Source organism: Psammomys obesus, unplaced genomic scaffold, assembly GCF_907164565.1.
Source record: "Psammomys obesus unplaced genomic scaffold, mPsaObe1.curated_primary_1811, whole genome shotgun sequence".
NCBI classification, from domain to species: domain Eukaryota; kingdom Metazoa; phylum Chordata; class Mammalia; order Rodentia; family Muridae; genus Psammomys; species Psammomys obesus.
Genome location: NW_026592118.1, coordinates 16,797,127 through 16,823,388, shown reverse-complemented (window position 1 = coordinate 16,823,388; position 26,262 = coordinate 16,797,127). Strand labels below are relative to the sequence as shown.

At 38.7% G+C, this 26,262-nt stretch overlaps 1 protein-coding gene across 1 annotated transcript in view; it reads left to right on the top strand.

Moving 5' to 3' along the window:
- The window catches only part of Magi2 (membrane associated guanylate kinase, WW and PDZ domain containing 2), a 1,360,055-nt gene that overhangs the window by 993,619 nt on the left and 340,174 nt on the right, over positions 1–26,262 (top strand). The window contains exon 12 of the mRNA XM_055612892.1: positions 12,608–12,665. Within this exon, the coding sequence (XP_055468867.1) occupies positions 12,608–12,665 (58 nt within the window). The remainder of the gene's footprint in view (positions 1–12,607; positions 12,666–26,262) is intronic.

Here is a 26,262-nt window from a genome sequence, read left to right as displayed (position 1 = left end):
AATGGCCTCAAAGCAGTAGGCGCTCAAACAGCCAGCTCTGTAATCCCCTTCGTAATAAACCAGCAAATGTTTTCCCTGGGTTCTACGAACCGCTTTAGCCAGCTTTCAAACCTGGAGAGAGGGCTTTCAAACCCCAGCTTGCACGTGTAGGTCAAAAGAAGGGGTGAAACAACCCAGAGCTTGTACCTGACACCTGAGGCAGGAGGCAGGCTTTATGCCTGAACCCTCAAGCTGTGGGGTTAGACGTTATGTCCAGAGGGGCAGGACTGGATGACAGGCTAGCCAGCAAGTGTATACTGCCACAGAGTGCTTTGCGCTCTCTCTCTCTCTCTCTCTCTTTCTCTCTCTCTCTCTCTCTCTCTCTCTCTGTGTGTGTGTGTGTGTGTGTGTGTGTGTGTGTGTGTGTGTGTGTCAGGGTGGGGCACACACATATCTGGTGTGGGACATGTTCAATGACGTGAGTAAAGTAGGAAAAACAGAAGTTGAAGTTTTCTCCCAGTTTAACATTTATGTCTTCAAGTGATTTCTTTTTTTGCTTTTTTTTTTTCAAATTTGAATCATGATAAGAAAGCCTTCTTCATGCCCAGATAATAAACAAACTTATCCCTAGTACATAAAATTTGGAGTTAAATATGGTAAATTAGACTGAAAATCTGTTCACCTAGGTTGTCTTCTTCTGTTCTAAGACATTATCAATTTTATTCACACTGTAAATTTCATTGACATAAATTTGTGCAAATTATTCTTTGATTATGGCCAATGTTCTGATGTTATTTATGACTGCTCGCCTCTTTTTGCTTTTATTCACTGTATGTGACATACTTCTTTGACCTTCAGCTACTTTGCTTCTGATGTTTTGCTGAAACTTAAAGAGAGAAATGGCATTTTTATTAGTATGACTTTTTCTATTTCCCAGAATGTAAATTTTTGCCCTTATCAACTGTGTTTTCTCCCCCTCTCTCATATACATGCATAACTTAAAGGACACTATTGCTGTACGTTTTATAGCTCTTAAAATTCTTGACGTGTAACATCTATGTTTCCCAGGTAGGACATTACGACTGAAGAATATGTATACAATATATGGAAGAGTTAAATCTAGCCAATGAGCAAATACATTGTTTCACATTTGTCTTGAGAACAGGAAGCACCCTGCACTACAAAACTGCAGTTCAAGAGACAGGATAAACTTTAGAAGGTCAATTTTGCAGAAGATGACTAGTTAATGATTACTTTAAGATTTGCTTATTTTTCTTATATGTGTATAAATGGTTTGCCTGTATGTGTATGTATGTATGTATGTATGTACATGCACTGTGTATTACCTGGTGCCCACAAAGGCCACAGGAGGGCACCAGATCCCTTGAAATGGAGTTAAACATGATTATGAACCTCTATGTGGGTGCTAAGGACTGGACTCAGGTCCTCTGGAAGAACAAGTTCTTTACTGCTGAGCCATGTCTCCAGCTTCAATGCTATATATTTATCGATTTTAAAATAAGGAATTAACACCAGGTAGTGGTGGCACACACCTTTAATCCCAGCACTCGAGAGGCAGAGGCAGGTGGATCTCTGAGTTCAAGGCCAGCCTGATGTACAGAATAAGTTTCAGGACAGCCAGGGCTACACAGAGAAACCCTGTCTTGAAAAAAAAAATAGGCATTAACTTTCATTATTTTAATTTTTCATATACATATGATATAAAATGTCCTCTGGTCACACATTTCATTGAAACTGTTTTTACATTTACTGTTTCTATTCTCATTACTTATAGAAAAATCTTCAACTTCGTCTTACCTTTTCTCTTTGATGCAACAGTTGTTTATTGAAAGCTTTAATTTCTAGGTAAAAGTTCCTTTTGTTACAATTTTGATGTCAATGTCTAGTTTCTTTGGTGTTTCAGAAAGAGAGTGTTGACTACATTATGTCTGCTTTGTATCATTAAAGACTTACTGGAATATAATCTGAGGGAAAATTTGAAGACTATTCATGTATAGTTGAAAAGAACATATATTCCATATTATTGGAAGATAAAACTAGATATGGAGAGAAGGGAGGGAGAAAGAAAGGCACTCGGAGCCCCCCAAAATATGCCATAGCTCTTACAAAATTAGTTGAGTTCTTCTATATATGTAGTTTTGTCAATTTATTCTGTTTCTGAGTGAAAGAAAATAGCTTCATATTAGTGCATTTTTCCCTGTTACTGCTGTTAGTTCTGTTTTATGAGAGTCACTTGTGTTCTTGAATGTACAGATATTGAAAACTTGACAGAAATGAGACCCTTCGGTTAAAAGATAGGCCCTTTCATGTTTATCATTTATAATCTATTTAATAAGTCTGTTCTGGTTTTTTTTTCTGTTTCTGCATTTGCCTTATACATCTTTTCCCAACCCTTCACTTTCACTGTTTCTAAATCCCTTTATTTAAATGTGCACCATTTCTGTAGCATGGAGTTGTGTTTTCTTTATGAGTCAGTTAGAAAAACCTAACAAGGTGAATTGCATCTAATCCTGTTAGCAATTTCTTTTTCAAGTCTATTGTAGTTTATGATTATGGATCACAGAATGTTGCACTGATCATTTCTCTATGCAACTTGTTTGCTTTATTTTCCTTCCCCTTTTGGTGTTCTACCATAAGCTCTTATTCAATCCATTATCGACTTTCTTGATACGTTGAGACTCCCACCGTTGCTGAAGCATGAATCAGTGAGGCTATTGGCCAGTCAACTTCTTTTCTCGATTTTCTTTATTATTATTATTATTATTATTATTATTATTTACCATTTATTCACTATGTATCCCAGTTGTAGCCCCCTCCCTCATCTCCTCCTGGTTCCATCCTCCTCCCTCTTAATTCCCTATCCCTCTCCCCTAATCCAATGGAAAGGGAAGTTCTCCTCTTCTACTGTCTGTCTCTAGCCTATCAGGTCCCATCAGGACTGCCTGGATCCTCTTCCTCTGTGGAATGACTAGGTCGCCCCACCAGAGAGAAGTGATCAAGGAGCAGGCAACCGAGTTCATGGCAGAGACTGTCTCTTCTCCCTTACTAGAGAACCCACATGTAGACTGAGCTGTGTACGGGCTATCTCTGAGCAGGGGAACTAGGATCTCTCTGTGCATGGTCTTTGATTGATGCACCAGTCAGTTCAGTGGGCCCAGCGTTTTTGGCTTTATTAGCTCTGTATTGTCTAAACATAGAGCATTTATATATTACTTTTCTACCATTGTTCTTACACTCACAAGATGAACTCTACAATTAAATGAATTGGATAGCTGCTTTCTTCAGGTCATGTTTTGCATGAAATGGATTCTTTCAATTAGATAGTTGTCTATGCATTGATATGATAAATTATGGAGCTAGGAGAGATAGAGGAGGGAGATGGGTAAGGACAGGGAGCATCAGGAAACTTTGATTTACTGGGTCAGTTTTAAGTATTCTATATCTTTTCCCCTTCACATGTACCCACTTCCCACACTGGATTAACTTTGTTGTCCAGATTGACTTTTTTTTTTTTCAAATTCTTTTCATTTCTTTCAAAACTTATTCTCTTGACTTTTATATTCTTGTTCTTTCTCAGTGGTCCTGGTTATATTTCAGTTGAATCTATTCTATTGTAGGCATGTGTAACTTAGTCTTTATTTCAGAGATCTTTTTTAAATGATATTTTGGAGCTAGGAGATAAAGGCTGGGCTTACAACTAAAACATCAAAAATAACGTTTTGGCAAAAATCTTCTTCACTATCTGTCTTTCCTTTGTGTATTTCTACTCAGAGTTTTTAAATATCTGATTAAGCATCTTATTTTGTATTATGTACTTGTTTCAGAATACCTTAAGGTGTTATTAGAATTTGTATTTTTGTGTTGTCTTCATGTAAGGAAGAGTAACAAGGTTTCATTACTTGTATTATTTTGACTCTCATTTCTGATTTTTCATAGAAACTTTCTGTGAATATTATCTGATATTTTCTGTTTATTTTCAAATGTCTTTTATTCCTAGACCAGCAGATGGATTACTACAGTTTTGTTCCTGAGCAGCTTCTTCTGTTCCTTTAGTGAAGTACAGTACTTTTCCATCCTGATTCTCCAAAGCATCAATATCACCTCTCATTCCCTCAACTTCTAACCCCCCCCCCTTTTTTCAGGTCTCTGTTAGCTGTGGTGGGAACTACCAACCCTATCAGTTGTGCATCCCTGGGGATGGCATCCTGTGTCTTCTCACTTTAGTCCACACCAAGCTTCTGGTCCAACTCCTCTTTTTACTCAGCTCCCCACCTTGACACCAAGAATCTTTGGTGGGCTGGGGCTTGAGTTCCTACATAAACATAACTTGTACCACTCACAGTATTTTATTCTTCCTAATCGTGTTGCCGTGTGGATTATGAATAGCTGTGGAACTCTTTTTAGCTACTTACCATTCAAATTAGATGTCAGCCTTCACAGTGCAGGAACTCGGAATATTTAAGGTAGCAGTTTTAAGTGAATTATAATGACAGATACAGAGAAGGGTGAATTAATACAGACCTTAAAAAGTTAAAAAAAAAAAAAGAAAGTAGAATTGGTATTTCAAATAATGAGCATATAGCTACTTTCTAGATAGTTAAAACCAATGCCTTAAGAACAAAAGACAGATTCCATCTAGTTTCCTCACTCTTTAACTTTCTAATGAAGCTTGCAAACTTTAGCCATATATGGCCACACTTTCCGGCTGCCACTTACTGTCACTGTCTCAAGGAGATCTGTCTTCCTCGTTGGCATTACAGAATTGCACAGCTGCATTTGATAGCTTTTTTTTTTTTTTTTTTTTTGGCAGCTAGAAACAAGGTAAGTACCCAACATATTACCCTGTACATAACTGCTAATATACTAATACCTGCCAAAGCCATCATGCACATTTCTGTTCAAGTTTTGTAAAATATGCAAAGAAACAAATGTGTAGTCAAAAGTCGCTTAACGGTAGGGTTTATTCTGGTAGGTGAGCTCCTCAGAAACTTCACTATCCTTCATGCCAGTATCAGAGTGTACCGACAGGTACAGAAATGGACACCCCACAGTTCAGTAGAGGACCATCATCACACATGCCTCACTAAGCGAAGTATTGTTATCTAGAACTTTCCATCTGTTTCAACAACAAACTCCGCAGTTGGTCGCAGTCAGTATTTTCAAAGTTCGTTAGTAAACTGCAGAAATTAAATGTTACACCTTATAATAATATGAATTAAATATTATCTCTATAAAAACATGGTCCACGTAGCTCCTCTTTATTAACTTTAAGATAATCTATGCCTGCACCAGGATGCCTCAGGGTGACTCCCAGCCTGGGTTCCCACAGAGTGGCCCTGCTCCTTCATGTAGGAAATACCAGCGAATAAGGCAACAGAACAGCGCACAAAGTAACAAGATTTTCTATTTTTGTTGTTAGGATCTTTAGTTTCAACCAAGTTGTTTGCTTTCCAGGTTGAGTAGTCTGAAGGTTACTTTTTCGCACAGTTTCTGTGTTGGGAAAGGAGTGTATGGGTAGCTTACCATGAGCACATAGATTCTGTTATAAAACAAAACGGGTTCTGAGGATTTGAACTAAGATCATAATACTTGAGCAGCAAGTGCTCTTACCCAGTGAGACATCCACCAGCCCCTGAAAAGAGTATTTCTTTTGGAAAATCAGTTGATGGTTATTGGGGAAGAGAAAGCCCATTATCTTCAAGGATGCAACCTCTGGCAGGGGGCCCATGTGACCACAGATGTGTCTACACCCGTGCAGAGACTGGCAGCATTCATTGGGCTCAGAGGATTGAAAACAGTGAAGTCAAGTACATGTCTGGGAGTGAGAACTGGGGTTAGGGGGTGGTGGAGAGGAGGGAGCCAGGTATGGATTTCATCAAAATGTATTTTATATATCTACACATTTTCAAGCAATAAATAAAAATGCATTTTTAAAAATTCACAGTGAGAGTTTCTGAAACTTCTAGCTATTACTCTACACGAGTTTCTCAGAAAATGTCGTTATACTTCCTAATCTGTATTCTCAAAAATATAGACTATTGAAGGCAACGTCTTCAATGCCTCTGTTCTATAGTATTCAACTTGAAGAATCCCAATTTCTCCTTTCTTACTATAAAACTTTCCCTCTAAATTAAAATTTAGCAGGAGCTTCTATTTGGAAAACAGTATTAAAGAACAAGAAACAAAATCAATTAAAACAATCTATAATCTGAAGGAGGTGTCCCTCATTCTGATCCCTACTCTCGTCTCCAGTATCTTAATTACAGTCAGCCTTTCTTCTTGGCTTTGGAGGGGATGTTAGGCTCTTCACCTAAGTGGACACATACCCTTACAGGAATTATCATAACCCATCCAAACAAAACCTGCCTCCCAGGGACGGCTCAAGTGTCACTCTAGCTTTCACACTTCCTGTTTCTAAGCCTGTCATCTACAAGGAAGCAAAATTAGCACAAGGACTTTGTGTTTAGCATTTTTCTAGTAAAGAAGATGAAGCTATAGAATTTTTTTAAAAGGTGAAATTGCAAAATTGATTCATGTTCTTAAAATTACTTGTTGAAACAAAAGCACAATATGCAAAAAGAACATAAATTTAAACATCCCACAGCCTCGTCTTATTTAAAAGTCGAATGCTAGGTCTGGACTCTGGGCTCAGTGGTAGATGGCTTACCTAGCATGTGTGGGGCCCTAGATTTAACACCAAGTGCCTGAGAAAATCTGATGTTATCCAAATATACCCCATGATCTAAGCACTTGATAGCATGTTGCTAAGTAGACATCATCCAATCAGTAGGAAGAATAAAAAGAATATCTTTTCTGCAATGTTTTTTCTTTGGTTCTTACTTTGGAATTCCAAAAATATGCAAGATATAACAAAACAAAAAGTGGGAGAGCAAGTGAGTCAAGGGTTAGGGAAATGGGGAAGGAAAATTAACTGTACCAGAGTTTTCTTAGAAATGCTAAAATGCTGTCTAATGCTAGTTTTTAAAAGTTATGTTGAAAATGGTATCTAGTTTCTGCTCATATTTCCTTAATAACATCTTTACAAGTCCAATTACTGAAACCATAAAATAACAATCAGATAGACTACTAACTAATCTGAAAGCCTCATTTGAATTTTGCCAGTTGCCCTTTTTTCTGGCCCAAGATCCAATCCATATCACAAAATTAATTTATCAATCATGTCCTCATGGTCTTCCACCATGGACAATGCCTCAGTCTATCCATTTATATGACCCCGCACACTTTTGAACAATACTGGCCTGTTGCTTTTTGGATTATCCCTCTATTTGCTATTGCCACATGTTTTCTTATAATCAAAAGGAAGTTATTCACTTTGGGCAAAAGCTTACAGCAGTAACATTGAGTCCTCCTTGGTGTATAACATCAAAATATTGACTGAAGAGTCAGACCCAATTAATTTGAATCTGTTTTAAACAAAACCAGCTGGGTGAATAACTTGTTTAGGAACATGGAATGAAGACTTAGAAAGAGACCAAAGTGGAAATAGCCATACTTTATACACAAAGCCATCAGGAGCCAGGCAGGTGGTGGCCAGACCTAGGCAAGAGGAACAAGCAGAGATAGCCAGTCAGACATGAGCTGAAAAGATGGCATGCAGGTTGAAAAGAGTTGAGTCAAAGAGACACAGAGACATGTGGAGTGCAATTCAAAAGAACATGGTGCCCGAGAGGCAAACAGGATCCTTTCTAAGAAACCCTGGAATATGTTCTCAACTTCCACAGCTCATTTCCATAATGTAGGCTCTCTTTCAGTTGCCCATAAATATTCCTTTTGTAACCTGAAAGCTGTTTTTATTTAAATGCTTTAGCATAGATAGTTCTATTTTCTATAATTAGAATGGACCTGAAACATTTTTTTTAAATGAAAAGAGCAATTTGGTTTAAACCAGAGAGGTAGGGATAGGGAAGGGGGGAAAAAAGAAGGAGAAAGTGAAGTTAGACATGTAGGGAGGTGGGAAGATCAGAAAAAAAAAATCTGGGGGACAGGAAATATGATCAAAACATAGTGTATGAAAAATTAAATAAAAAATAGATAAAAATATGTGTTAGTGATGTGAAAAAAAAATCTCCAAATATAATAAAACACAATTTAGAGTTTAAAAAAAATGCCTTACAGGACCCATGCAGGAATAGATGCCCATTTAATCTTCCATTTCTGTTCCTGGTCTAAAAAGTTGATGACTAGCTACAGATTAACCCAGACATATGCACAGAATTTGGCAGGGTTGGAACATCTTATCACCAAGTTTGCACCATGATTCTGTGCTTGAGGGAAATCTCAATTAAAACAGTTCTTAACTGCATTAACCTTGCTGATCTCAGGTGTTTATTTTTCCATTTTGTGTAGTCTATGCTATTTTGTCAATGTGACCTTAATCATCTCCAGGCTTGTCAGGTGCTGTTGAATACAGTGTTCTTAATGGTTTAGGGCCCAAGGGCTCCAAGGTGCATGCTTTCTTGATTGGGTAAACAGAACCACATTAGAAATTCTTTTTCTGATTTGTTAGCTTATTTGGGGGAGACATAATTAGTTTTTTTTTTAAACTAATTCAACTTCAAATAACTTGTTTTTCACAATGAAATATACTTCCTTTTTTCTTTGTTATTATTATTTATTACAATTTATTTACTTTGTATCCCAGTTGTCGCCCTCTCCCTCATCTTCTCCCAGTCCCACCCTGCCTCCTTCTCCCTTCCCCCACCCATGTCCTTTTCTCCTAGTCCACTGATAGGGAAGGACCGCCTCCCCTTCTATTTGACCCTATCCTATCAGGTCTCATCAGGACCTAGTAAGGTCACCTCACCAGGAGGAAGTGATTGAAGATCATGTAACTGAGTTCATGTCAGAGACTGCTCCTGCTCCCTTTACTAGGAAACCTCCATGGAGACTCCATGAGCTGTTCATGGGCTACATCTGAGCAGGGGTCCTTTTTATGCATGTTCCTTGGTTGATTCATGAGTCTCTCTTCAAGGCCCCCTGGGCCCAGATTTTTTGGCTCTGTTGGTCTTCTTCTGGAGCTCCTGTCCCTTCCAGGTCTTTCTATCTCCCCCTTCTGCCATAAGATTCCCTGCACCCTGCCCAAAGTTTGGCTTTGAGTCTCAGCATCTGCTTCAATACCCTATTGGGTAGAATCTTTCAGAGGCCCTCTGTGGTAAGCTCCTGTCCTGTTCCCTCTCTTCTTCAGAAAGGCAAATAGGATAGACATCAGAAGTAAAAGATAATTCTCAATTTTCCATCATCAAGGAGATGCTTATTCTTTAGTCTGTAATCTTAATTACTGCTTCTTTTTACATATGAATATTGTGATTGTTCATTAGCATTCTAGCCCAAATCATTCTTTGCTCTGTCAAAAGCAAAATTTCTGTCAAGGACTTACCATGTTGCCTCTCAAAAAGGTAAGATTTCTGCTATGCTGCTCTGTAGTAGGGAGACCGTAGTCGACAATCCTTTACCCCGTATTTTTAAAATCTATAGGATTTTGAACATTATCACCATAATAAATCATAAATGTTTGAAGACATAAATGTGCTTAAAGTGAAACATTATGCAAAATGTGCAGGTATTAAAACATCATGACACTCTACTAAAATATGTATGATTTTGTGTTTTTACATATCAGTAAAATAAATTTAAATTTTCTCATTGTACACAAAAAATCTCATTGAGGTAAATATAGACAATTATATGTGCATGTACATTAACATATTTGTACATATATACAAACACATTCACTTATTTGTATACATATACACTTATTTTTTTAAATATTGGTTATATATTTTAATACTTATCCTGCCACCTTTACAAGTGAAGCAATGGATATGTTTGCTACTGTTTTCTTATAACATACATCTGTCAACTCTGAGAATATTTAAAATGAAGGCAGTGATGTGTCCTTCTAATAGAGAATGGATTATGCTGTAATGTTCTATTCCAAGTGTGAACCAAAATCACTGCCACCTGATTTTAAAGGATCAGTATTTATAACAGAATTTTATCTTATTATGAGTTCTTCAATAATTTTCTTTGGAAATATAAAGCAAGTATGAAAACCAACCAACCAACATCCTAGGAAGAGGAAAACAGATGTCCCCTAAATTCTGGGAAGAATTCAAGGTGGCAAGTGAGAACATATACGGTAAATTATCCTGAAGACCTTTTTTCGTTGTAAATCTGACAAAGATAATCAGTGACCTCCACTTCTGCAGACACCAGTTAGAGCTAGTGATTTATCTGAAAAGAGCCAAAGATAAAGAGAAAGTGAAAGGATTGTCTACAAGGTGAAAGATAACTTAAAAGTTTGATCATGAAATGCTTCTACATGCTGTAACATACCTTACAGTGTATTAAGATTGTAAGAAATGTGGATTCATGCATGGAGCCATATAACTAAAAAATGCCATGCTATTAGCTTTGTTCTATGTATATTCTTCCACTTGAGTTGCCTGTGAAAGGCACTCATTTGGTACTGTCAAGCGAAGAATTTTTAATAGACAAAGTCTCTGTGAACTTTAGGTATTGATAAAAATAATCTGGATAGTTATTTCGATATATCCCCATTTCATGTGGATTACATTTGGCTATAGAATCCTCATGTGTTGAGTTTAAAGGTACTTCTCCAACATGGCTCAAAATGTTATAAAGTAGAAGAGAGTAATTACATCATGTAACACTCTAAACTCAGAAAAAGTTTGTATTCTAAAACCTGCATAAGCATGAAAGTTTGGGTTGAGGAATTGGGGATCTATTAAGTTAATAATACAATCACCATTCATATGTTCCCAATGGTGCACCTATAAATGGGAAAATGGCAGGCTAACGAAGTTATCCAAAACCAAAATAACGGCTGACCAGTTGGCATTGGATAACCAGTTTGGACACTCGTCCTGGGGAAGACTGTTTCTCCTGCTTTCAGCATTTTTAGTTTCCTGTGGCTCATTGTCTACAGTTGGTGACCCGTGAGTTCCCCCCTCCTTTTGTGTTATCATGTCTACTGATGTCATTCTTGTTCAGGTCTTGTTTAGGCCATCATGTTATTGAGAGTCTATAAATGTTCCTAGGAGACACAATATTACAGCAGATTTTCTCGTCCTCCAGCTCATACAATTTCCTGCCCTCTTTTTCTGCAATGTTCTCTGAGCCTTAGGTATAGGAGTTGCATACATAACATTACATGAATTAGTTTTTTATCTTTGTAACAGTGGTATAAAAATAGGGGCCAGAAGCAATGAATCTGAGAGTAGATATACATAGAAGAATTGGAAGTAAAAAACAGAATAGCATAAATGATATACTAATATTTTAATTTCAAAAAACAAGTGATACACAAAAGATTACATTAGACATAACAGGTTTAGTTTATAGTGTGTCCTGCACAGATGGTACATATAACAGAAGGTCCACCACAGTCAATAGTAGAAGACTGTAAACTTGTACAGACTCCACGCCATCAACAGTCTACTGTTCTGTGATATTTAAAGTGGTATCCTTCAATAATGTCATTGTTATTTTGTCATGTAAAATGTTAAAGCTGTATAATAATGTGCACTTTACTCAAAAATTAGTCCATAACCATAGAAAGCAATCTGAAATATATTCGCCAAAATATTAATGGTGGTTGTTTATGTATGGCAAGACTGCAGATAATTCTAATTTTTTCTAAGAAATTTGCTTTGTCCATAGCAATATATGTTAGTACAATAATAATAACACTATCAAATGTGTCTTAATATACTATAAGCATGCAAACAAATAAATTAGCTTTCAAATTTTATATATATAATTAATGTTTAACAAGGAAAATTAAGTTTTATTTATATTTTTCAGATTTTCTTATAAAGCCTCTGTGTATATGAAAATCAGTATTAGACAGTAAAGCCTTTGTTTTCTAACAGCTTGTTTTTTACCTGTAGTAAGATTTATGTTACCAATATTCTCAATTTGAGTGTAGTAAAATTAAGCTTAGAGACTTAGAAACATGCTCAATAAAGGCACAATGATAATTTTAGATTAAAAAAAAAACAACTATACCTAGCAAGCAATCCTGGCAACATCAAATTGTGACCCACATGGTGGTGATGTCATGGCGTGCCTCTCACCATCTCAGTGGTGGGGTATCAATTGAGCATGTGTACCATTTTTGTTTCAGTCAACAGAAACAATTTGCCATCCTCAGAAATATATTTTCAAAATATGGTCATTATCCCAAAATGTTCCTTTCACAACACAAATAAATATGAGAGCAGCCTGCACTCTCGGGAAAGTGGTTTGCCTTCTGTATTGCACTAGACGGCGGAAACGTGATGAGGTGCCAGCCTACTGCTTGGCAGGAACAAAACACCAAACCCAGCAGGGAGTCTACAGGAAAGTGAGCTGTGGTTTTAACTGCCAGTTTTCCAGCCAGTGCTTCTTATAGCTCCCACAGTGTGTCTGAAATTTGGGCAAACGCTGACAGCTTTATTCGTTTTATTCTGCTTGGAGGACCATTTCTTTAATCTATGAACAATTAAGTTATATTAATTTTATTAGAAAAAAATTGTACTTTCTGTTCTTTACTTACTGAAAGAAATAACTTTTTATTTTTCAGAGCTTCCATATGGCTGGGAAAAAATCGATGATCCTATATATGGCACTTACTATGTTGAGTAAGTCTCTAAGCGTGATATTAACTTGTTACTAACGTTTTGTGAAATTGTGTTAAAATTTTATTTATTGAGTGTGTGTGGCTAACAGCCCCTTTAATTCCCTCTCATCTAATTCTGAAATGTCCACAAAGAATCTAGAGGCATGGCTGGCTGTTTCTTGATTCTTTGCAGCTGGCTCATGTGTCATTCCTCTTCTTTGACTCATGATTCTGAAACACCGATTGGAAAACTATGTTCCACACAGTTCTCTGAATGAGTAATTAAAGATACTTAAGTGAATGCTTTTCATTTTGAAGTCAAACTGTTGGGAGCTGGCTGCGTGTGCAAAAGAGACACTCTATTATACCAGATTCCAAATTCAATTAACTGAATCAGCCATGCCTTCCCACTAAAGCATAAGATAAAATTTTGATGCCTTCTCCTCTGTAGAACCACATGATTTAGCTGCAGTGTCCTTTCCATACACTGGACTTTTATGTTACCCATTGCTAGCTGCATTGCATTAACATATCTCATCAGAATACAAGCTATCTCTGTCTATACATTGTTTAACTCAGACTAGAGATCTACTAATGATTAACTAACTACACATATATTTTTCCTTAAGAAAAGAGAATGGCAGTCATAAAAGTCTAAAATTAATTATGTAATTTGCATTCCAGAACTCTCTTCTGATAGAGAAAGCCTAACTCTTATCTATCCTGTGGTGCTCCTAATGTTATTTGGGTGAGGCACAAAGCCTGCCTTTGTACTTAAACACTGCCCACGAAATGCAGGGATTGCAAAGCCAAAGGCTTTCACACTGTCTGAGAAGACTGAACTCCTTTTCTTCTCATCCTGTCCGGGATGGTCAACGGTCGTAGATCAATGGCTCGTCTACTAGCCTGCCTTGCAATAGTATTCCAGCAGTTCCTGGCTTTTGTTAGGGGTCAGGCCCTGCTTGGCACTGCAGATGCTCAGGTGAACAGGACCTATGCACCCCACTGTCCCTGAGCCTCTCCTGTGTGAGCACTTGTCTCAATTACTTTGACACCGTCCCCACCCCAGGTTCATTGGGAGAAGCCCCAAGTTTGGCTTCCACATTTACGGTCAAGGCGAATTCATCTCTTTCACTACAAGCAATCTTGTGACACAGTGTTTACTCTCTAACATGTGGACGTACAATAACTATAAAAAGATAAATATGTAGAGTCATGCCTGGTTGCAAGGAGAGAGGGAGGAGCTCTGTAAAATCGAGGCCATGGAAAAGAGCAAAACTTGAGCAACTGGAGAGAACTTAAGCTACTCTGACTCACTCTGACTGACGTGTGTGTGACCACGCAGTCACTTGAAACCTAGAACTGCAAGACTCCTTTTTCTGACCTAATTGGACACACATGATTGAACGTTGGAAATTAGTTTCAAAGCACATGAAGAGAGATATGAAGAAATAATCTGAAGAGTCAGAAGGAGAGGGAGAATATCATGGGTCAATACTTGGAAGGGTTCTGGGTCCCATTAAACTGATAATCAATGAAAATACGTGTTTTAATAGCAATAAAGATTTACCCTTGATAACTGTAACAGCGAGTTTGCTAGGTCCTTGCTTGAATGCTTGCTCGTATTTGTTTGCCGTACTCAGGATCAGATCTCAGGTACTCTACCCCTGAGCTCCATGCTGGACCCTCCTAAATCGTCTTAGTTCACTTGATCAGACGACAGCATGCCTCAGCATGTGCCCGTCTGGAGTCTAAAGTGCTTCCATAGAAGGACACAGGACTGAGGTGTGTGACATGCCGTATCTCTGTTTTAATACATTGCCTGTGGAGCCAATGAACAACTCCACCGCACCCCCAGTGCCAGTGTTGGAAAATCCATAAAGATCCAGGTGACAAGTATTTGGGAATCCACACAGCCTCACCTTTTCCTGTATACAGGCAACTGCTGACGCCACTTACATGCGTGAGGACTCTACCCCAAGTGTTGTTTATAAAAGCAAGACAGTGGGCCAGTGCCAGTCTTCCAGCCCCAGTTTGTTGGTCCCTACCTCTTTCCAACTCTTCATATCTCACCTCATGTCCTTTGAGACTAATTTCCAGTGTTCAAGCACATTTGTCTAATTAGGTCAGAAAAACTTGTCTCGAAATTTCAAGTGATTGGGCGGTCACACGCACTTGTCAGAGTGAGTCAAAGTAGCGCAAGCTCCCTCCAGTTGCTTGAGCTCTGCTTTTCCCCCATGGCCTCATTATTACAGAACTCCAGATAGCATACCAATGTCAGTTTCTAGATTTGTGACTATGTCAGGCAGGCAGAAAACTGAGACAAATAAGCATATAATCCAAACATACAGATAACATTAGGCGGGACATTATCCAAATATTTCTCAGAAAAATATTTTCTGAAAAACTCAACAACATATTTAAATACCTCACGTGATTATATATGTGTGTATGTGTGTGTATATGTATGTATGTATGTATATAGCATGTGTGTGTATGTGTGTGCGCATGCATGTTTGTGTATGTACAGGTACTCATGCTTCCTGGTGTAAGAAATGTCTTCCTTCACAATATGGGAATATGTTTATTTACATGACTTTTCAACTATGTATTATTCCCACTATGCTGCCATTGGCACAGGTTTATATTGGCTTTCAAAGTAGTTCTACTCATGAAATTTCTCAAACAGATACACACAGAGGCCATGTGGCACTTTGGATCCATAGACTGTAATTGTCGGGGGGGGGGGAGGGAAGGAGTAAGCTACCTTCTTATAGTATTTTCTACAGAAAAGTAATACATTTGTAATCTAAGTTAAATTATCAAATTTTCTAGTGTCGATGTAAAAAGTACAAAACTCCATTTTGAGATTCTGCTCAATGGTAGAGCGCTTGCCCAGCATGTTCTGTACCAACACATACACATACACACTCCTTATGTTAATATACAATTCACAATTACAGTGATAGTATTAATGTAAACATCTTAAGAAATCACATTTAAAATGCTTAAGATTTCGCTAACTTTAAAAAGCAAAGTTATCAACCTCCCAACCCTGAAAAGCTGTGTGCAAATAACATTAGGCAGACTGAGCTGGTTATATTTAGGAAAATACATATATGCATGCAGAAAGTAAGTGAAGTAAGAGGCTATTAATTTGAAGGAGAGTTTGGAGGGGTATATGGGAGGGTTTGGGGTAGGGAGGAAAAAAATAAGGAGATATATTGCAATTATAATCTCAAAAGTAAAATTAAGGAAAACAAGCTTATCTTTGTAAATCCAAGGAAATATTGGCAGAGGTCTTACTTTCCATGGCTAATCACACATTATGCATCTACAAGCACCGGTTATAAAATAATGAAAAGCATCAGCCTTGTCCAGTTGTTAAAGAAAAAGCGCACAGCCTACGTTCATAAACACAGAGGGCCGGGCACCTTAGCAGTCAGCCCAGCTGCTCTTCATTTAGCTAACAAAGCAAGACAGAAGCTGCAGAGCGGGCTCCGCCCCTCAGCCAGGACAGGAAAGTTAAAACCAGTCCTGTGCTTCCAGCCCAGCGGCCATCCGCACATTTTTCTCACACACAAATGTGGCCAGGCAAATAGCAATTCCAGTGACCAATAGCAAAGGAGGCTTAGCACACAGCTTTTGACCTCTGTAACTTACCTAGTATGTTACGATTTTTGTGCCAGATAAGTTATAATATATATCCAAGATCCAGAAGGAAGAACCCCTCAGCAGCAGCGTGGTTATCATCCCATCAAAAGAATTACCATCTGTTTCATGTTCACTGTGTGCCATGAACTGGGTTCTTCAAAGACCCCTACCATATTTACCAGCCTCTGCAGTGATGGGAAAGCAAATGGCCTCCAGTTTACAGTTAGGGAAACCCTCACCAAAGAAGCTGAGTAACTCCCTAGGGACCACACAGCACCGAACATGGGCTAAAATGTGGGCGGAGACAGTTTGGCTGTAGAGCCCAGACCCCAAATTCATGCTAACAATGGCTCTCCTACATTTCATGTGTACTACCCATAATGTTCCAGACTAGTCTTGGAGCCTCCACACTAGGAACAATGAGGGTTTTCAAGCACATGATGGCTTCCCTCTAGATCTAGAACAACTCCACAGCAAGATGTTCAAGGCTAGGAGGCCATGCCACCTACCCAGCCCCACGAAACGAGCTCTTAACACAGGCATTATGGGCCACCAGGTTCATGCGTGCTACTGCGAAGCCTCCCCCCGCCCCCCAACAACGTGGCAACAGGGAACAAGACCCGAAACAAAAGATAAAGGCCGTCAGGGAACTTGGGGGCACTTGTTTGCCGCATGTAGAACTGTATTTTAAGTACAGTGGGGCCCCACTGTACTCAACATCTCTCGTGGCATCTGCAAGTCAGGCAACTTAGACTGAGCTCTATTCTAAATGCCAGCCAAAAGAAGCAAGGCCAGTTTCCCTGACAGACACCGAATCCGCGCTAGCGCCGCGCTTAGCCATGTATTAAGAAATCCTGAAGCTGCTAACTAGAAATGTAACTGTCACCGTTCATGGGGGGGGGGGGGGGGGATTAATGCAAAAAGTGCAAACTGTAGCTCCGAACAGCTGGGACTTTTGTACAAATGTAGATTTCTCTCCTCTTTTGTGAAATCGTGTCTGCTGGGTACATTCTGGTTTTAATGGCAGTTACACAATTTGCTTAAGTAGCTTATCCAGAAGACACAGTTTCCCGGGATGGCTTTTCAGCAAGCTGCCTCCGCTGGCACAGGAAGAGAAGCCAGCCATAGAATAGCATTTAAAATCATAGCGGGGACTGACAGATGTGATTTTCATATGAAGGTCTTAAAAGTCTTTTCACATGATGTCACACATCTGCTGCTTTCAGGCATTACTTGGGCACCGTTCCCGAAAGGGCCGCCTGATAACACTGAGCATTAAGGGAAAACCGCGACCACTGCCTGGTTCATGATGAGCAGCTGTCAAGATGTAGGAACTGGGGAAGCGCCTTCAGGGTATTTGATAGAAAATGCTGCTCTCCTGAGTCACTTCCTAAATTTTCCAAGGGGGGAAAAATAGTCTTCTAGCTTAAAGTTTTTCTTTTTTAATTTTTTTTTAAATTTTTTCTTCACAATTAATTCATTATATATCCCAATTGAAGTCCCCTCCCTCAACTCCTCCCAGTCACGCCCTCTCTCCCTCTTCCTCCCCTATCCCCTTCCTCTAGCCCACTGAAAGGGGACATTCTCCTCCTTTGCCATCTGCCCATGGCTTATCAAGTCTCATCATGACGCCTGGATCCTCTTCCTCTGTGGCCTGGTAAGGCCGTATCACCCGGGGCAAGAGTTCAAAGAACAGTCAACCGAGTTCATGACAGAGGCAGCCCCTGTTCCCCTTGCTCTGGAATCCACATGGATACTGAGCTGCCAATTGGCTACATCTGAGCAGGGGATCTAGGTCCTCTCCAAGCATGGTCCTTGGTTGGTGTATCAGTCTCTGAAGGACACCCTGAGCTTAGACTCTTTAGCTTTCCTTGTCTCCTTGTGGGGCTCCTGTCCCCTCCATATCCTTCTATCCTCAACCCCCTTTTCTTCCATAAGACCCCCTGTGCTCCACCCAAAGTTTGGCTGTGGGTCTCAGCATCTGCTTCAACAAACAAATGTATGCCCTGTTCAACAAACAAATGTTTTCCCCAACTTATAAATTAATATAATTGGAGATGCAGAACAGAAGAGGTCCTGATAAAGGAATTCAATGTCTTGTATGAACTCCAAACTTTGTGGGCAATTTTTGAACCTCTCAATTATTGTTTCTCAGAAGTTACATGTATGTGCTGCACAGCTCCTTGGCATGCAAATCCTGCAACTTTCTGAATGTTGGGTAGGTGGGTTGTAGCTAAGAAAAAAAAAAAGGACGAAGAGAAAGAATGAAGAGCTATGTGATGGGAGAGTGTTTACTGTACATGTAGTATGTGCTCCATTTCATAGCTCAAGAAATCAAAGCACAGAAACTTTTACAAGGAGAAAATACTAGGACATTTGAAACTAGGCCTTTTCAGTCCAGTGTTAGCATGCAGCATAGGTTTGTCATAAGCATTCAAAATGATATCTTATATTTAATAATAATAATAATATAAAGTGTGTGTGTGTTCTTCTTTTCCAGTAATTTCATGATTACAATATACCCCATAAGGTGAACAGTTCTATGGAAATTTTTGATTTGTGGGAAAAAAACCCATGTAATTTGCTGTTACAGTCAGAAATGCACCACACTGAATAACAATAGCATTTCTTTAATATTGTTGGTAATTCTATAAGCCAAGTGTTACTGACGAGGAAGGACTGCAAGAGAGTGATGCTACTGTCGCTGCCAAAAGGCTTGAGGTTCCAGGAACATACACCAGAAAATTATGATGCATAATTAACTAGCATGTGTGTCATCTTAAGTAGCTGGAAGTGTGTGATGATAATCACTAGAAATAGCCATTGTAAGACACTAGCTTAGCATCGAGCATGCCTTCACATTAATTACTTGGACACCAATCATCACATTTGCAAATGAGAAACCAAATCTCTGAGGTCTCCAAAGGCATAAAGCCAGTAATGCTATAAGACTATAAGTATATATATATATATATATATATATATATATATATATATATATATATATATATATAAATAATCGAGAGTGAGAGATAATAGATATATATCCACATACTTTATATAGGTTTATACATGAAAGTTAGAGTGTCTATATTCAAGAGCACACACATTCTATAATCAGATTCTTTTCTTCTACACTAATGACTTTTATTCTATTGCTCTCTCTGATTGACCCATATGGATTTAATATTTTTTTGTGTGGCAGTTCCTCAAGCCTAAGGAAGACAAGGATTCATGCCTTCTGAGAGAGTGGAGTCCATCATAACTTAGTGAAGTATAAAAATGGTATTTTTCCACAAATAACTTTCATAATTTTAATAGATGTCAAGACAATGGCAAAAGATAAGGAAATATTACTACTCTAGCATCAAGTTTTCGGTTTTTTTTTTTTTTTTTGAGAATTTCATACATACCGTTATTTCCATTATTTATATCTCCAGCTTTCTCCTCCAACCCTCTTATATCCCTTTACTCCCTCTCAAGTTCATGACCTTTTAAAAAATTATTATTGTCACATATGTGCAACAACATATAACATGTAGTGTTATTGTATAAAGCACATAGTATTGTCTGTTTAGATTTGCTCATATGTACATGCGTTTACAGCTGACCACTTGGGACTGGGTAACCTCTCAGGGAGCTCATCCCTGAAGAAAACTGAGTTGCCCTTTTAGCTGCCATTTGCAGCTGGGGCTCGTTATGCAGGAGAGGAACCTCTTGAAAACTTCCCTATTAGGGCCTGCATGTCAACTGGTGTTGTCATTTTGCAGGTCTTCTTCAGGCCGCCATCTTGCTGAAATTTCATAGTTGCAGCTTCCCTCTCACGTCTAGAAGACATTATCTCTCAGCAGGCATCCTGATCTGGCTCGTTTTTTTGCCTCATCTTCTGTGATTTTCCCTGAGCCTCAAGTTTAGAAGTTGTGTATCATTTGGGGTTGAGCACCACACAGTCTTTGTCAAGGATTAATATGCATAGCCACAATGTTGTTTGCTTCTCTTAATTTAGAGAATTAATGCAGAGGCAGTTGGTATGAAGTACACAGATCCTGAGTCCTCCACAGGCCAGGGAAAGAGGGAAGGATACCACAGATAGAGATAATACATTGGGTTGCATTCAGCATGCTTCCTCCTACTCTACATAAGACCATGAGAGCATGACAGAGCTCTTGTGAAGGAAGACAGGGAGAAGAGTCAAGGCCTGAGGGCTGTTGTTCATGAAAGTTGCAGACAACTTTTCTAGCTGGACATGAGCTCTATGGGAAGTGGCATTTCTGCACAGAGAGGAGTTAAAGGCCTTTGTGTAGTACCATCCTTCCTGCACAAGGAGAGAACCATATTCCAGATAGCTGACTGTCAATTTAACCCAGAGCACAGTGCAAGCACATCTTTCTTTGGGTTGGCCAATGCAACATACTAGGTAGGTCATTGTTCTATTATTTGTGAAACAGCTCTTCTACCTTACAGACTCTCTCCAGATTAAGTGAGGTCTTCATTTGTGCATGAGCTACAGATTATGTCTTGCCAACAGTCTGTCGTGACAGACTTCAGAGTCATTTCTTAGTCTAAGAACCAGTTCTAAAGTTAACACATGAAATGAAAATTACATAGAGTCAAAATTATCCTGAAGTTCCCCAGGTTTGTGTAGTGCTAGAGACTTGCATGTAAAAGAACACCATTCTGTTGGAAAATAATTCTTTCTGGAATTGAAGCAGTTTTCAGGCATTTGGTGCTTTTCGTCTTTCACAACTATGGACGAGAGATCACATTCTGCTTGGAGGGATGTCAGTATTATCAGAGTTCTGAGAGAACCTGGTCTGAGGAATCATTATGTCATTTGTAAGATTCTCTAGAATTGAATAAAACAGATGCTGGCCACCCAGCAAGACAGACTGTAATGCCACACTACCCCATATGGAAAATGTAATTCATATCTTCATTAGTTTGGAGATTGTCTTAGTAAAGATTTTATTGCTGTGAAGAAACACTGTGATCAAGACAACTCTTATAAAGAAAAACACTTAGTTGGGCTGGCTTACAGTTTCAGAGGTTTAGTCCATTATCATCATGGTGAGAAGCATGACAACATCTGGGCAGACATGGTGCTGGAGAAAGAGCTGAGGGTTCTACATCCTGATCCACAGGCAGCAGGAGACTGTTTATCACACTGGCCATAGCTTGAGCATAGTAGACCTCAAAGTCCACCCCCACAGTGATGCACGTCCTCTAATAAGACCTCACCTACTCCAACAAAGCTACACCATGAGTCTGTGTTAGTCATACCTATACAAACCATCCATGTCCTTTTCTATGTCATGGACATGATGTTAATAATAGCTTGCAGCCCTTGGGTGCATGACTTTTGAATCACAAGTTGGTACAAAGCTTCAGGTAAGCTTCCGGGTACCAGTCTGTTAAAGGAATGCTTTAAATGGATTAATTGCTAAGGTCTCCTGAAATTCAAGGAATATGCACTGTATCTTGTGTTAGCACGAATAAACTTGGCCGTTTTCCTGTTTTAAGCCTCATTATTTTCTCATTATATCTGTAGATCGAAGCATACTTAAAATTTTTAAGTATCTGTATTCAACTTTTGTTTGGTTAGGTGGCAACATATATCATCATTATTTTATATTAATGATTGTAACGATAGTGTTATGGAATGAACACTTCCCTAAATAGTGAATTGTTACAATAGACTATGGAGAGAAACAGAAATATACTCAATATTCAGAGTCATAAAACTTATATTAAGTTTGTCATTTGAAGGGAGATAAAAGATACATTTATAGACAAAAATTCATAAGAACAGTATTTTAAGATTTATTGTTTTATTTTGTTTATAAATGTTTGGCCTTCATGCATATTTCTATACCACACTCATGCTGAACCCAGGAATTCCAGAAGAGGGAAGCAGATACCCTAGAACTAAGATTACATACCATTGTGAGGTGCTGTGTGGATTCTGGAAACCTAATTCTGGTCCTCTGCAAGACACCACGTGCCCTCAAGCACTTAGGCAACCCCCTAGCCCCAGGAATAATGTACCTATACACCGTAAGAGATGACTGTATTAGAGGAGGGAATGTCTTTCTATTTTTAAGAATAAAAGCAACACTGTTAAGGACAACTTTTTACTACAAATTAACAGGTATCTTCATCTTAGTTAAATTGTATTACGATAGGTTGAGCTCTTGGTATAATAAAAAAGAACAAATCCTCATTTTTTTTTTTAGTCAAATTTCATGTTTAATTTCAACCTAAGGAAAATGAGCTCTTGAACTGTCAAGAACACAATTGTGTTTTTGTGACTTGAGGCTATGTATCCTAAGGTGAGAGAAACACCATTTGCTGGGATAAGCATGTAGTTTACTGATTTTTACATAAACTTGATCTGGAAGAAGCTCATTACCCTCACCTATAGTCCCAACTTCTCAGGATGCTGAGGCAGGAGAGTGTTAAGTTTGAAAGCCTATTTGGTATCAGAGTGAATTTTAGGCCAGCCTGTGACACTTAGTGAGAACATGTCTCAAAGTAGAAGTAGGCAGAGAAGGCTGGGAATGTAGCTCAGTGGTAAGACATCTGTCTAGGATCTGTGCGGTCCTTCATTTATTGAATTGCAGGACCGTTTTGTGGTCTTGCCACAAAAGAAAAAAAAAATTAAAGGAACTCACCATTGTTATCTTTAAACATGTAGTAAGTCCCACCTGTTGAGCTTATTATGATAACGTAAATACCAGTTCAACATTCCATTAAGCAGTCATTTACAGGACATTGACAAAGTCTCCTGCATCTCTTCTACCTTACTTTTACAGTGAACTTATTTGAAGACCAGTAACATGATAGGATAGAATGCCCTTCTTGTTTTCTGTAGTATTACCATGAATTTAGTTTGCTACATTGACCTCACATGTAATCTCCAAGAAAGTCCTCCAGATTTAACATTAGTCGACCTGGAGAACTATCTAAACAGATGATGATCATGATGATGACTATGATGATGATGATAGTGATGATAATGGTGGTGGTGACGATGGTGCTTAGACATATAGCCTGGACCAGTCTTTAGTTTCTTATCCTCCTGCTTTTGCCTTCAAAGTACTAGATTTACAATCATGTCACTGTGTCCTGTTAGTAGTTACCATTATTAAGCATTTGGTGTGCATTAGGTACTTTACAAAACCCATTTAACCATCATCATAATGCTTTGTGACAGATGCTATTATTTCTATTTTACAGAGAAACTAAAACTTAAAAAACAAAAACAAACAAACAAAAAAAAACCAAGCACTCAAACTAGCAGGTGACAGAATTGCAATTGCAGGCAAGGATTAAGAAACTTTACTGACAGTATTTCATTCTTGACTCTCAGACCCTAAAAAATTGTAATATTAAATCAGCTTAATTTTACACACTGCATTATCTTTAAACATGTTCATGTTTTTACCTAATTTGCCCTCAAAACGGACTTGTAATGTGAGTAGGACGTATGTAGGTGAAGCACTTAGAGTTGGGGACCAAGTGGGACCTTCTCAAAGAAAGCAAATACACTACTTCCTGTATGTGTTTATACAGCATACCCTTTCAGGGCAGCTTTAGCCGCAGTTCTGGTTTGCTCTTAGAAATGATAAAATTGGAGGACTCAGCAGGTAAGGGCTGGTGAGCTTCCTCCCACCGTCACTCACTTGCAATGAGTTTTAAATAGTGGCCTTCTCACATAGCCTGACAACATGTGCTTGATTCCTAGGATTCACATGGTGGAACCAGCTCCCACAAAGTGCCCTCTGATCTCTACATGTCTGTTGTGGCGTCAGAACCGAACGCCCACAAAACAGATGAACAAATATAAAAGAAAAAGAATTTTAAAAATGAGAAAATGACAACTCTACCTCCTAAGAGACGTCAGATGTACAACAGAGACACCCATGAGATAGAGAAGGCCAGTGGCAAATGTCCTTTATCTCTGCCACCCATCACAGCTCGGGGTCTGCTAGTGGACCTAGCACATGCAGAGTGAGAAGGCCACCATTTAAATGTGGTCCTGTGTGAGTAGCAGCGGGCCAGGTCTCCCAAGCCCTCAGACATCTTACTGGGTGACATTTCCACTGTGTTGTGTACTAAAGGTCAGAAAGACTGTCACCTACAACTCAAGAACGTCCTTTGCAAAGTTTGAAATGAGCATTACATGCTTCAGTTTTTGTTGGCTGTCCCCATTTCCTTCGCAAGTCTTGCTCATAAATAATAACTCAAAGAAAGAGTACATGCTCAACGCACAGAGTCCATAAGGACAAAGAGCTGGTGTCACACCAAACTTGAAGAAATAAAAGGCACCATTTGTAAGAAAGAGGTCTGGTTTGAAACCATATTACATGAAACCTGATTCATTTTGCTCCCATTTCATTTTTGGTTTTTTAACAAATAAAACAGGCACACATACCTATATTTTTCTGTTTTCTATAGTTGCTCACTGTTTCTATATATTTATAGCTCCTGGGTCCTCAAGATATCATTACATATATCAAAATAATATTCTGTGATTTCATACTTGTGTTTTCAGAATATCTGCAGATAATTTACAGTGTAATTGAAATTTCCAGTTTCATAATAAAAACTGAAGTGGCACCCACCTTGCAGAAGTGTTGTCAGATATAATCTGCCTGCACATTTGTGAATAATTTGCTTGAAAAGGAAATACACACTTGTCTCAGGACCACTGAATCAATATTCTTGAATTTTGGCACCGAGCAGAACTGTACTGATTCCCTGCAGCAACTAGAAGATACACAACAACAAACAAACAAACAAACAAAAAACATTGCATACAACCCACTGAGCCAAGGGTCTGACACAGCCCCTCCCTTTCTCTCTTTATTTTCTCATTTCAACCATTTGAGACATCTATGAAGCAAGTTTAAATCTCAGCAGGAATGACTGTAGCTTGAAGAGTGGAGATATTTTATTCTTCTGGTCCCCGTTTCATCTTTCTAAGAGCTTCAGGATGGAAACCCCCAAAAAGCAACCCAATGCAGAGGTACACATTTGTAGTTTGAAAAAGAGTAAACAAATTATTTAGGAGCATATTCCCCATTCTTCTTTCCTGAAACATCTTCAGTCTGCAATGCTTTGAGATCCCGGTGCTAATTACTGAGTGTTAATTCTGTAAACTCTGCAATGACACACCCCAGACAGTTCTGTCACCATCCTCTGTTTTGATGCTGCTGAACCTTTATCCTTCCTGTTCATTGTTACCGCTCCCCCTCCCCCATTTTCTCAGTATCTTAGAATTGCTCCTTATTGCCCACACCTAAACGTCATAGGCGTCTATTAGTGGCAAAGTGACTGAATTACTCTACCCAGACTCAAGGTATCCAGGAAACAGCTTACACTTTTTTTTTCTCTTTGAAACTCATCAAAAGTATTTCTTTTAAACTTTTGATTCTGGTCCCTCCTGTATCAGATTCCACTTCATAAAAGTAAGAGCTATAGGCTTGATTTCCCCCTGGTCTGTGTAGTTATAAACACTCAGTAGTCAAGAAAAGATTATATATGATGAATCCTGGACCTGAAAACCTAGGAAGTCTGGGTTTTATATGGAACTGTATTTATCTTCATGTCCTAGACCACCAGAATCTGCTGTTGTTTTATCCATAGTTCGGTGCATCCCCACCCATCAGCATTCTTTCCTTGACTCCCTGCTTCCTGGATAATTCCAGATGTTGGTGATGTTACCGTTATGATTTCCTAGTATCCTGAGCCAGCTTATTGGCTCTCCTTGGACCCAGTCCACAAAGCATTCCTGTACTCATGGTTATGGATTGCTATCTTTATAAATGGCTGCGTATCTTTTAGGCTTTAGTTTACTTAAGCTGAACTATCACGTTAAGCTTTAACGACTCAAATAACTTAGAGGAACTACAGTCCATTTCAACAAAATGTATATTGCAGCTCACACTTTTTTTTTGTGGCCA